Raw genomic sequence first — 13,554 nt, forward strand, 5'->3', positions numbered from 1 at the left:
TGTACAGGTCAGTTTATGAGATTCTCCAGGTTTTATAACCACAGATTCAGACTGAGTGAAAGTCTGACTCTGAAAACCTGCAGAAAAGGAAAAAAAATAGAATAATAGTTTTGACAAAAGAGTTTCTATTATTCTTTCTGATAAACAATTCTAACATAATTCAGATCTAAACACTTACATGGAAGGTTAGTAAATATCAGCAGTATTAGTGGTCTGATAAACATGGTGGAGGTTGTGCAGAAGCCGGTATGTGCTTTCCCCTGCAGATCTTCTGATGCTGTTAATCTGTCACTCTCACTCATGCTTTTTAAAAAGGGAGGAGGAGGATTTGCATAGTTATAGTTTCAGAGGGCTTACCTCACTTATCTGTACTTATGTGTTTTAATTAAGCAATAGAACATGAGAGGAAGTGTGTTATCAAGTATTACATCACAACCTTGAGAGTTCTTTTGCTTTTATACAACAGTTTTTTTTTTTTTCAAAATAAATCAAGAAAATAAAAGACCCTCAAGTAATGTATAATGAATATGCTTTAATACGGACTGTGCCTTCAGCCAAAAATTAGTTCCACAACAAGTGAACTCTAACAGAACTGTAACTACAAAACGGCGTATGGTTTATACGTTAGCTTGTAATCAAAACTGGGGGTTAAGGGGGTTAGTAATTGTTTGGAGCGTGAAATAATGCTAAAACTATCCTTTCCTGCTCCGCTGAGTCGTCTTCATGTGAAAGCTGTGCATTTCTGAGCATTTTTGCCTGTTTGCTGGGTGTTGTTGTTTAGCTAACTGGCTGGACTGTGGTTAGGTTAGTGTAGCTTGCTTTAGCTTAGCATTAGCTTAGCTTAGCCTAACCAGGTTGGTTACTGTTCCGACTGTCAGACTGCGGCCGAGAAGACTGATGGATTTTCTTTCTCTTTTTTCCACAAAAGACGAGCCAGCACTGTGGGCTGTGGTCGAGCTTGCTTTGGCTGGGCGCTAGCCTGTGCTAAGCTAATGCTGCTGCTGCTGGGGGAGGTGATGATTTAAAATTGTCCTGTGTGTATAAATATGCCGTTACTCCACAACGTGTCCGCGGAGTGATACAGATTTAGTGTGAGAATGGTTAAAACTCTTCTTAATCAATCAGATTTTGAGGTCAAAAAAATGTTGTATTATATATTATTACGTAGAGCACTTTGAGTTTAAATGTGCTTTACAAATAAAAAATTACTTACTTACTGTACTTGCTTTATTGTCATGATGGACATGTTGGAGGTTGACTTCCAGTATATAAGAGGTCAAAAAGGTAAATTATGTGGGAAAGTGTAGTGGATAAATCTAAGTTAAGTGGTGAATGTTCAATCTTGATCTGTAAACACTAAAGGATGTGTTTGTCTGTACATGTTCATCATGTCTGCTACGTATAGAGTTAAATTATAATTTAGTCTGAGATATGCAGTTCATAATGAATAAGTGTTTAGCAGATTATAATACATTTTTTTTTCAATATCAACAGTCAAACTATTTCATATATATACTATTTAATAATAACACTTGATATAATGTCCATTTAACTTCTTATTCACTGTTTTCAGAGGTCAGAGTTACTTCAGAACCAGGGTTGGGAAACACTAAGGTATAACACCTGTTCTCTCACACCAGGGGGTAGAATTTACAATAGCAGATTTACCTGTTCTGTGTTTTAGGTGGTAGAAGGAGAAGAACCCACTAGAAGACATCAAACTCTCCACAGACAGAAAAATCCGAACAGAATTTTAATCTAAAATCCCTGGATCCTGCAAATATCTGGCACACATATACACACATTACCAACTACCCAACAGCTACAGCTTCAGTACACTTTACAGTAGGACACCATTCAGAATGTTTTGTGATCTACAAAAGCCTTTCTTTTTATTTTTTTAAAATGATTTATTCCAGCAAGCATCAGTGATCATATCACTCATAACAGGGTTAAACTGACATTAAACTGTGACAATATTGTCTGTGTGGAATAAGCCTTAACAGATGTTTATGTCGATTTATGGCACTTTAATATAAAGCTTATTTAGGTGTATTGTAGCGTAATTAACTGTGCTCTACTGTAAAGATTTATGGTCAATTCTCTTATATAAAAGATCTTTCTAACATGAAACTTTAGGATTGACTGTGTGAGGAAGAATAACATTCTGCATCTTTATTCTTCTGGTGATTCTCATATGATCACTTCATTTATGAGAACATGCTGCCCTCTACTGGTAAAATCTCTCTCTAAATTACACTGTTTTCACTCTGCTTTATTATTACAGAACTTACAGCTTCTCCAGATTCTCTCTGTGAGTGAATGAGGAAGTTTTTGTACAGCTCTGTCATTACATTGAAGCACTGTGAGTCTCTGGCACAGTAATACACAGCAGTATCTTCACTCTTCAGATTGTTCATCTGTAAGTACAGCTGACTGCTGGAGTCAGATCTGGAGATTGTGAATCTTCCCTGCACTGACTGAGAATAGTAGATTGGAGAGCTGGCTGTGCTGATATATGCAATCCACTCCAGTCCTTTCCCAGGAGCCTGTCTGATCCAGTTCAAATAAAGGCTACTGAATGAAAATCCAGATCCTGTACAGGTCAGTTTATGAGATTCTCCAGGTTTTACAACCACAGATTCAGACTGAGTGAAAGTCTGACTCTGAAAACCTGCAGACAAAGGAGAAGATTTAGAGAAAAACGTTCCATAATTCAGTCTGTGTTAAAATTCTGATATCATGCAGATCCAGACACTTACATGGTAGGTTAGTGAGTATTATCAGCAGTATTAGAGATCTGCTAAACATGGTGGAGGTATTCTCGAGCGCAGTAATACACAGCTGTATCTTCAGTCTGCAGGCTGTGTCTTATTAAGCTTACTGTAGGGTGACCAGATGTCCCGCTTTGTGCGGGACAGTCACGCAATTTCATTACTTTTCATGCGTCCCGCAAATTGAGACGCTGTCCCGCATTAGTGGCAATCAGACTCCAGTTTTAAAATGCGTGTTTTGTAATCTGGCATTTATTAAACGGCTGTGTGGGGAAAGCAGTGAAGGCTGTCAGCAGGGGGCGTGCTGCCCTGTTTTCTCTCTTTTTTTCCAAAACGCGATAAACGCCAGTCTTGTTTTCCCGCAGAACGCCACATCTCCACTCATCCAATCACAGGGCAGCATTCCACGAGCTATCTTATGTAAACACGGGCGCTGTTGAGCGTGCCGGTATTTCGTGTAGCCTACTTTCAGTTTCGTTTTTCACTCTCAAAGTCCGCGAAAATGAGCGGTTTTGATGGTATAGAGGAGCCTGTTCGTGAAGCAGTTATTGAAAAAAAAGAGAAAGCCATCAAAAGAGTCTCCTGTACGAGAAAAGGTAAAGAAAATGAGGCATTCAGGAGGGGGGAAACGCCCGCTGTCATCTGCAGTTCACACAAACACACACACACACACACTATACTACACCACACTACACTACACTACACTACACTACAGCACATTAATGTAACGTGATTTTGGGGATTTTATAGTGTTAATGTCTTGTTCATTAATGAAATTTTGCACTTTTTTGAAAAGAAATGTTTTAAAATTTGTGTTTTTAGGCCCAATGGTTAAACTATTATATTCAGATGTACAATTTACTGTTATTTAGTATTGTATTTTGCACATAATTAGTAAAATATATATATATTGATGCCAAAGGATATATAAGACATTTTGAAAAAAAAAACTTGGCATGGATTTATTGCGTTTTGCGAAAAAACGAATTAATTTTTCAAAATAAATCTTTAAATATTAAAATCTTGATTTGATTTTTTTTGTGTTATTTTAACCTTAGTATGGTATTTGATAGTTTGAAACAGAAAACGGTGGTTTTCAGCCTACCACTTTCTTGCTAAAGAAAACCCTTTTTTACTCAAATTGATAAAAATGGATTTATAGCGTTTTGGAACCAAACTCTTCATATATATATATATATATATATATATATATATATATATATATATATATATATATATATATATATATATACACACACATACATACATACATATAGGCTACACACATTTTTTATTTGTTTCGACTGCCTCGATGCATTGGTGTCCCACATTGTCCCACACAAAAATAGTCTTTGTCCCACATCTGTTGAATTGGAATCTGGTCACCCTAGCTTACTGTGCTGCTGGACGGGTCTAAGGTAATCTGAAAAGTGCTTTTGTATTTATTATTGAAGTAAGTACTTCTACCATCTCCATTTATCTCTCCAATCCACTCCAGAGCTTTTCCTGCAGGCTGTCGTATCCAGTGTGTCCAGCAGCTGGTATCAGTCAGTGAATATCCAGAAATTCTACAGGTCAGTGTCAGCGACTGACCAGGATTTCTGACTATGGATCCAGGCTGGATCAGCTCAACACAGTGAACACCTGTTACACAAATGCACATTTTAGGTATAAAGCCCATAAAGACAAAGCAGTGATTTCAAATCCTGGCTCTTGTGCAATCATTGTCTTACAGGGAAGATGGTTAATGATGATCAGGAGGTCTGTAAGATAAAGAATTATAGTGTAATCTAATAAAAAAAAACACTCACAAGTCACAGTGGCCAACAGCAGCAGTAGGCATGTAGAGAACATGATGTGTGTTGAAGCTGAACAAGTAAAAGTGTTGTAAATGTGTTGATGTTCACCTTTAAGCACCTACTACATATGTATTTACAGCTGAAGTAGTTTGCATAGAGGAGTTTCTGTATTTATGTATTGAGTGGGGCTCTCAGGGAGCTCCCAGCATGCTCAGCAGTCACCCTCTATCTGTAATTGGGAGGTTTTGCTTAGATAGGGTTTTGTGTTGTTTTGTCAGTGGGTTATGTGTGTTGGTAGATACACTTTTTCATTTATTTAGTTTAGTTTTGGGTGGTTCCACTGTTTGAACATTATTCACCCTTATGGTGTTAGTGTAGAGGGTGAATAAGTGTCTCCACCAGTAGGCCACCAGATTAACCGAGAAAATCGGTGTGAAAATGGACTTGAGGTGTAGTGAAACATGATAATGAGAATTTTTGTAGAATAGCCCACCACCATTCTCCAACAGCATTCTGAACTACAGCACTTTTAGTCAATGCTCTCAATAGGCTTACAATGCCAGTTATAGTGGCATAGCATTGCCCATGCAAAGTAATGGCACCATTAAAAAGCTCAAAGTAGCTCCACACTTCATTTGTAGAATAGAAACAGGACCCTGATATTTAAAACAAGGCACTGAGAGCTTTGAAAGTGCACAGGTAGTTTATAAAAACACTGTATTTACACACAGTATCCTGAGGTAGTTATATGGGCACAGTCATCTTGAAATTAAGTCAAGAATATTTGACTGACAAGAACAAACAAATATATAGGATAGAGGAACAGATTGCAAAATTAAATAATTTAATTTAATGTAATAAAAAAATTAAATGCTACATAGAGTAAATAAATGAACTGAACTTCAAGTCAATCCTTTCATTTAGTAAACTTTACTTAATTTATTTTTGCTGAATCAATCCTTTCTTTTAGTAATCTTTAATTAATTTATTTTTGCTGAATCAATCCTTTCTTTAAGTAATCTTTAATTAATGTCTGCATACAATATTACCTAATTACAATTACTTAATTTATACAATAGTACTCAAATAATTTATACATAATATATTATGATTCCTGAAATTTAAATATTTTTGGTTGGCATGGATGGCATGTAATACATTCAGTAATACAGTATACTAAAAACAATGTATAACATGCCATCCCTATGTTGAGACAATGGATTTGGTCTGTTTACAAAATAAATCTTTGAGATCATGTAAATATTTGAATGTGTGTTTTTACTATTATAGAACCAGATTAACATCATTTGGTAGTAGAGGTGCACTGAATTGTATGTGATCTGCACAAGTTTGCATTTACAAGCTAAAATATGAGAGACCAAGCATGGAACCCTGAGGTACTATTTTATTGGTGCCTTGGTGGTCAGAGTACTTTGTGTTGATGGAAGGGTTGTGGGTTTGATACCTGGGTTTAGTAATATCAGGTTCACACTACACAATTGTAGCCTGAGTTTTTTTGTTGATCGTGACCAAAAATCAGTTTGGAGGCAAATCAGGGATCTGTCTGCACTCCGTCAGTTGTGTGGTGTGAACTGCTGAGTGATCACAGACGATTTTAAGAAACCCGGCAAATAGTTGTCATGCTAAATATCTGATCCAGTTAGTGACTGTGAGTCAAGAGCAGCGGCTACCCACAGACAAAGGGATCACCTGATATATCAGTAAATTACTGTTAAACTGTAGAGGAAGCTCCTGAGTGATTCCTCTACAGACAAACCAAGTCTCCCCGAAGCTACGGGAGTCTCCCGCATTTGGGTAGTGGCTCCCTGATGCCCGCGAGTCACATATAATCTCCCGGAATTCAGAACGAGTGCCCAAGAGTGCACTGCACACAAACACACACACAGGCAACTTTTTTCTCTAATTGCGTGTGGGAAGGAGAGAGAGAAAACAGAGAGGGTTCTGATTGGCCTGTTCTCTGCAAAGAGTCTGTGAGACAGCCTATCAGTTTTTAGTGTGGGCGGGCAGTGTGGGAATGGGAATTGGCTGGTAACCTCCCTGAAATCAACTTTTGCAACTTGGGATGTCTGGGAGTGAATGGAGCTAAAAAGTAAAAAAAAATTAAATAAATTAAAATTATAATTAACTGATAATTAAATTTTTCTGAGTATGTCTTTAATTTTAGAAAGTAGAACAATGTGTTTTACTATAAAAGCAAACAAAGTGTGTCTGTATATTTCAGTTTATCAACAGTAAACAGATTTTACACTGTAAAGACACTAGCATTACTGCTACTGTGAGCTGATTGGTTGGTGATCTGATGCTGAAGTTGCAGCTATTGCACGTTTAAAAGGCTTATAACTTGAGTTTATATCCATAGAAAAAACTATGTCTGCAGTACTGAAACATTTGATTCATTTTGTACTTACTTCAAGTGGGTATTCTCCTCTATAGATATTCTCTGGTATGGCATCACTAGTTCTCTTGTGTGTTTAGTTCTGGTGTGTTTTCTCGTGACAAAACTGCTTTTGGGAAGCAGCCAGTTGACTCTCACAGTGAAAAATCATGTAATTTGTGACCCTGCATTTGCTGATCAGTCATGTGGTGTGAAAGTTACAACAACTGAAGAACTTGTGATTACAGCACAACCAGTCGTGCAGTGTGAACAGGACACGACGACTGACCATTTAAAAAGTCATGTAGTCTGAACCTAGCATAAGCTGCCACTGTTACAGGCCTTAACCTGCATGCTCAATAGGTACTTCAGCAATGGCTCTGTGGGTCTAAAACATAAGGTAAATATGGCTTCTGTCTTTTTCCCTATATCTTTTCCTGACTAATGTGTGTTAAAACCTTTTTGGAAATAATTTTGGAGAACATTCAGAAGTGTACCATGGATTTATGGTGATTAAAATTATATTAAGACTAAGACTGCTTTAAAAAACAAAACTAAAGTAATCTATTAATGAGATACCTGGACAATGTTGATGCCTATGTGAGACACAGTTACAATGATTTGTAATCCTGTGGCACCATCTGCTGGTGTGATAAATGTGATCCACTCATATTTAAAGTTAGTTCCCTTATTTCAGCTTCTCTGCTGGGTTTTTGTACAGCTGCTCCATGTGTTTGCACCACTGTGTTCCCGAGCACAGTAATACACAGCTGAATCCTGATCAGTCAAACCAGTCAGCTTCAGATACACCATGTTCTTGGAGTTTTCTCTCGTAATTTCCAAACGTCCTTTAACTGCTTTGGCATATATAGTTTTGCTGGCATCATTCCAAATAACCCCCATCCACTCCAGTGATTTTCCAGCCTGCTGTCTGATCCAGTGCATGCCGTAGCTGCTAAAGGTAAATCCAGATCCTCTACAGGAGAGACTCAGAGTTTCTCCAGGTTTTATCTGAACTGCAGTTTCTAATGATTCCATACTCTGACATTTCACTCCTGTTAAAACAAGAAAAACATATTAGTATTACAGTATTAGAGTATTAAAGTCATTGTGTTTGTTTTTTAGTCAAATGGTGAATTCACTCACTGCAAAAGGTGAGCAGTAGCAGTAATAAGGAGAGCGTGATCTTCATGATGAGAACTGATGAGACTCTACTGCTCCCCTCCAGATCAGCAGCTCATAAATACTGGATGAACACACACCTCACTGGATTTGCATTATGATGTCATAGTGCATCCTTTAAACATATCTTTATCTGTTTTTGCAAATTTGCAAGTTTACATATATTGTCTTCTGAACCTAAAATACGTATTAAATCCTCAGGCTCTAGCTTTCAAACTAATGTGGCAAAATGGGCAGACCAAACCAAGGAAGGTTTGCAGTCTGGAGAAGATATTACTGATTAGTTCTGTGCGCTATGACGATAAATATCTTCCCTATTGTTTCTACAGTAATTTAATCAATTATTCATGCAAATATATAAAGTAGGCTACGATGAAATGGATTGGCGTGGTCACTTTGCATAAACGTGGTTTATATAAGTGATAATAAAGTAATCTTTGCAAAAAAAGCTTCATAATGTGGTTTTGCGACATGCTTTACGCTGCTTTACGTTATTTGATGGTCACGCGCGGACACGCCGGTTTATGACATGCTTTGCGTTATTAAACTCATGAGAGCTGAACAATGGAGACGCATTGTTCTTTTGAAAAAATTATCTACTGCATCTACCTCATCTGTTTTCCTTTGATACGTATATATTGCTGCACTAAAAGGTAGTAATTCTCATTTGTGAAAAATGGGTTTAAAGTAAGCAATGATATTATTTTTTTTTTTTTCAGATTTTTCAAAGAATAACTCAAAACATACTTAAATGTGGTATATCATGATATATATCGTTATTGTGATATAAAAAAATCTATTTTGTGATATATGATTTTTCCCATATCGCCCAGCACTATTCCTGACAAACCCTTGCTGTGTGTGGATAAGCATTTTCCTGCTGAAAAACACCAGTTGGAAGTTGGAAGTTGGAAATGTCTTGTGCACATCACTGAGCTGTATGCCTGTGTCCCTGTATCTCTACTAGGGGTGACCGACTGTCATATGCAATGGCTCCCCAGATCATCACTCCAGCGGTTGGGGCAGTGCATCACTAAACAGCAAAGGCAGAATTTTACCACGAGGGGAACTGGCTGTGTAATTTTATAAACTCTTTTGGTGATCTTAATACACTAACTGAAATGAATCACTTTATCAGCTAAACTGAGAAGCTCAGATGGGTTTTAACAGAGGGTGTGTGTTTTAACCAAAGCAAATCTAGCACATTACCAAATTAATACAAATAGGTTAGAGTACATCCGTACTTTTTTTTAAAGCCTGTTAAAACAGTTAAAGAAGCCACTGTGGTTTATTGTGCTGCTTTTCACATATAAGCATATAAGTGTGTGGAGGTACTCTGGTCTAAACCAAGATGAATGGTTTCTTGTCACGTTTCACACGTCTAAAGCGCTTGGTGTCATGGTGTGGGGTGCAGTATTGTCAGATATATATATACAGTATATACATATATATATATATATATACTTAATTGTACCTAAACCAAAACAGATTTATGTATATACTGACTTTCTAATGGGCCCTGCTCTGATATATGTACAGCTCAACAGTGCACAATTTAGTAACTACTAAAACTGTATAATTTTACAGTAAAATGCCCCTGTTTAATTGTATCTAATATATAATCTAATAATATATTATGTAATATAATTAGGGCTGTAAATGGATTAAAAAATACTTTTTTTCTTTCTTAACACTGAAACTTTGAAATTTTGTTTATATTATTTATATTTAAATATGCATGTTTAATTGTATCTTTTAAAGTTTGGACACAGATGGTCCTTGAAATGAAGAAGCGATCTTCTTGAGGAGCTAAACAGGTAGATTAAAGAGTCAGGAAAAAAAAACATGGTCAATTTCATATATATATATATATATATATATATATATATATATATATATATATATATATATATATATATATTTTTTTTTTTTTTTTTTTTCACCAGGGTAGTTTTTGTTTATTATTTATTGGTTCTTAATATACTACTATAATATACTAATTATTTCTGATTAGTATTTTCACTTCCTATTGAGTACAATCTTTTTAAGTTGAGTGTATATATTTTATATATTTTTACTTAGATTACCATGCTTACAAGCTTACATTACATTACCCTTCTGTAGCATGTAAAATCTAGATCATATAAAAACCTGAAACCAACTGTGGTTATTTCTGTACATGAATAATAGATACTTCACCACATACCGCTCACACTGAGGTCAGTGCTTCATTGCTGCAGTTATATAGGACACAAACCAGTATAAAAGAGGGTGATTAGAGTGCAGAGACAGCATTTGATAAACAGGTAATTACTGGCTCCATATTCATCAATATGGAGGACGCTGACTTTGACATGGGGGGTATGGAGATGGGGGATGTGGAGATGGATGTAGATGTCGAGGTAGATGGAGTAGATGAGGTATATGATGTAGAGGAGGCAGAGGATGAAGAAGAAACTGAACGGCCGAAGTTTAAACGGCCAAAAAATGCTCGTCAAGTCCCTCAAAAGCGCAAAATCATCCCGGTGAAAGTGAAGGACTACATGTGCTGCTCCATGCTGACCATGACATTCTGCAACGTCCTGTTCCTGGGCACGGCTGCTATGAAATTTTCACTCAGGGTAAGATATTCGTAATTAGGAACATAGTTGAGATCCTTTGAGCTACTATATATATATATATATATATATATATATATATATATATATATTACACTTTGTGCTGTCACTGTTTATTTTTTCTACGCAATTTGCTGTTTTTGGCCCCAACATCTTGCTGTAATTCACTTTTTTTTAGAGAGAATGGTGAACAGCATTTACTGATATTTAGCCATGTAAACACAGCATCAGTACTGCTCAGAAGTTCAGGATTAAATCTGGATTAAAAATGATACTCTCTACACGCTCCTCCATGTTGCTGCTTCTGACTCTTCAATCCACCTGTTTAGCTCCTTAAGAAGATTGCTTCTTCATTTCAAGGACCATCTGTGTCCAAAGTTAAAAGATACAATTAAACATGCATATTTAAATATAAATAATATAAATAAAATGTCAAAGTTTCAGTGTTAAGAAAGAAGAAAAACTTTTTTTTAACCCATTTACAGCCCTAATTATATTAATGACATAATATATCATTAGATTATATATTAGATACAATTAAACAGGGGTACTTTCCTGTAAAATTATACCATTTTAGCAGTTACTAAATTCTGCACTGTTGAGCTGTACATATATCAGAACAGGGCCCATTAGAGAGCCAGTCATACAGAAGCACTGTGAGAGATTTTTATTCTTTTTTTTTATTAAATGTTGCTTGTCTTTTCTTATATACCTAACTTGTGTGTGCGCATGTGTGTGTGTGTGTGTGTGTGTGTGTGTGTGTGTGTGTGCCACAGGCACGGCAACAAGGGTACAGAAGAAACATAGCGGGGGCCAAACGTTGGGGAAGATACGCTCTTGTCTCCAGTATTGTGGCAGTGATTCTGACCGGGATCCTCGTCATCCTGCTGATAGTTATATGTTCAGCAAACGCAGAACGATGCACTGAGATGCTTCCAGAACTTTTGAAATCTTGTAAGAAAACAGATTATAATAATTATAATGACAAGTATAATAGTTATAATTATAGACACAGATACAGAGGGTAAAAATATCATCGCTGTTTTCACAAAAACCTCATATCACCAAAACAGCAACTTTACAGAAACAGAAAAAAAACATCTTACCCTTCAGTAGAGATCAATGATAAAAAGTTATTGCACATTTTGCCGCATTTCTTTAGACTCATCCATCATGAAACTCATCATGACACAATAAAAAGCACAACTGCCATGCTAGAAGGTTTTGGTTTGATGGCAACACAATGTATTTTGTTTTTGTTTCATATTGTCTCATCTTGTTTTGTTTTTTAAATCTGCCAAAACCAATATTGTACAAGATGCAAAACATCAGCGTCTAATGATTTTAACTTGAAACTTAATTTGCATTGATGAAATGATTTCTGTCAGATTTAATAAAGCTTTATTTCAAACTGATTCTGATTTTCATTCAAACTCTTTTTATTGCTAGCTAAAGAAAATGGTGATTTAACCAGTCCTGAAAGATTTTGCTCATGTTCTCACATAAAATAATGCACAAAAAAACAGCACTAAAAAGTGTGCGCAAATTCTAAAATGTATACCTCCGTTTTTCACAGTTGTTTCTTCCACATAAATGCTATATCTATTGCTCCAAAAGAGATCTCCGGTAAAAGAGGCTTTTTGAAGCGACGGATTCCTCCTGAGATGTTTTAAAATGAGAAAACTATAGTTCAGAGGAATCATGGTTCCATGGTATTTTTTTATGTATGGTAGGTGTGATTGTAGGGACTGAGCTTTAGGGTCCCCCATCCTACATTTTAATGTCATTTTGGACTGAGTTGGGGTGAGCGTGTGACGTGCAAATTTGTAAAAATTATTTAGATTCAAATCAGAAATAAAAACAACTACACACTGGTGACACTGGTGGTGTTTTATTCATTTTAAACAACTTTTCAGTGTATATTATGGGTATAAATAACTGCTCTGGAGTTTTCAGAGAATCTTAACTGAAGCTGCGCTTCATGTCTGGTTGGCCACACACACACACACACTACTAGTTTAGCACCACACAGGCATGCTAGCTGAAGAAATAGTATGTTTAACCAAATACTTTCTAAGACTGAAACATCCTTTTCAGCTTGTCAGAGACAAACTCCAATTAACAAAAAAAAAAAAAAAACTTGTTACTCTCAATTTAGGGCTAATTACGCCAATGATGTATGATATTTCATAACTATTTTTGCCATAATTAAAAAGAAGTAGTTGTATTTTTTCAGCCAATCCTATTGCAGAGGCCAAACTGAGGACTATGGTATAATATAGCTTATAGGAATAAAAACAAAACATTTTTTTTGTTAAACAGTTTATTATAGATAAAACTTGACATAAAACATGAAAGTCTCCACTTTATTAGACCACAATATTAGACCAAATAAATAAAAAACTTTACATTTCTCATTTGAACAAAATACATAGCAGGGTCTTTTTAGAAAAACATAAGTCAAACTAGACTTTAAAGTGCAGAATTCGATACTGTTTTCTTGAGATTATTAGATTAACTCCTGCATTACTGGAAAAGCAGGAATTTGCTGTTGTAGTTGGTTGAGCTATAACTTTTTTTAAATGTCTCTATTAAGCTTAATGATTGATAATTCTGAAACTAGTTAGAAATACCATCTGTGAGAGATATAATCTAAAAATAATATAAAAAAGTACCATAAAAAACATTTATTTTTAAACAACGCTATACCATGAAACCACTTCTTAAAATCACATACTTTTTTCATATGGATGAAACACAGGACATACACAGTGAAATCCAGCAAA

At 35.8% G+C, this 13,554-nt stretch overlaps 1 protein-coding gene across 1 annotated transcript; it reads left to right on the forward strand.

Moving 5' to 3' along the window:
• The first annotated feature begins 10,462 nt into the window (after positions 1-10,462).
• On the forward strand, positions 10,463-11,796 carry si:dkey-204f11.3 (uncharacterized protein LOC100034401 homolog). Its single transcript, XM_049468271.1, has 2 exons — positions 10,463-10,771; positions 11,545-11,796. The coding sequence occupies exons 1-2, from the start codon at positions 10,484-10,486 to the stop codon at positions 11,794-11,796; spliced, it is 540 nt and encodes a 179-aa protein (XP_049324228.1). The 5' UTR covers positions 10,463-10,483.
• Positions 11,797-13,554: the final 1,758 nt, after the last annotated feature.

Source organism: Astyanax mexicanus, chromosome 19, assembly GCF_023375975.1.
Source record: "Astyanax mexicanus isolate ESR-SI-001 chromosome 19, AstMex3_surface, whole genome shotgun sequence".
Classification (NCBI taxonomy): domain Eukaryota; kingdom Metazoa; phylum Chordata; class Actinopteri; order Characiformes; family Acestrorhamphidae; genus Astyanax; species Astyanax mexicanus.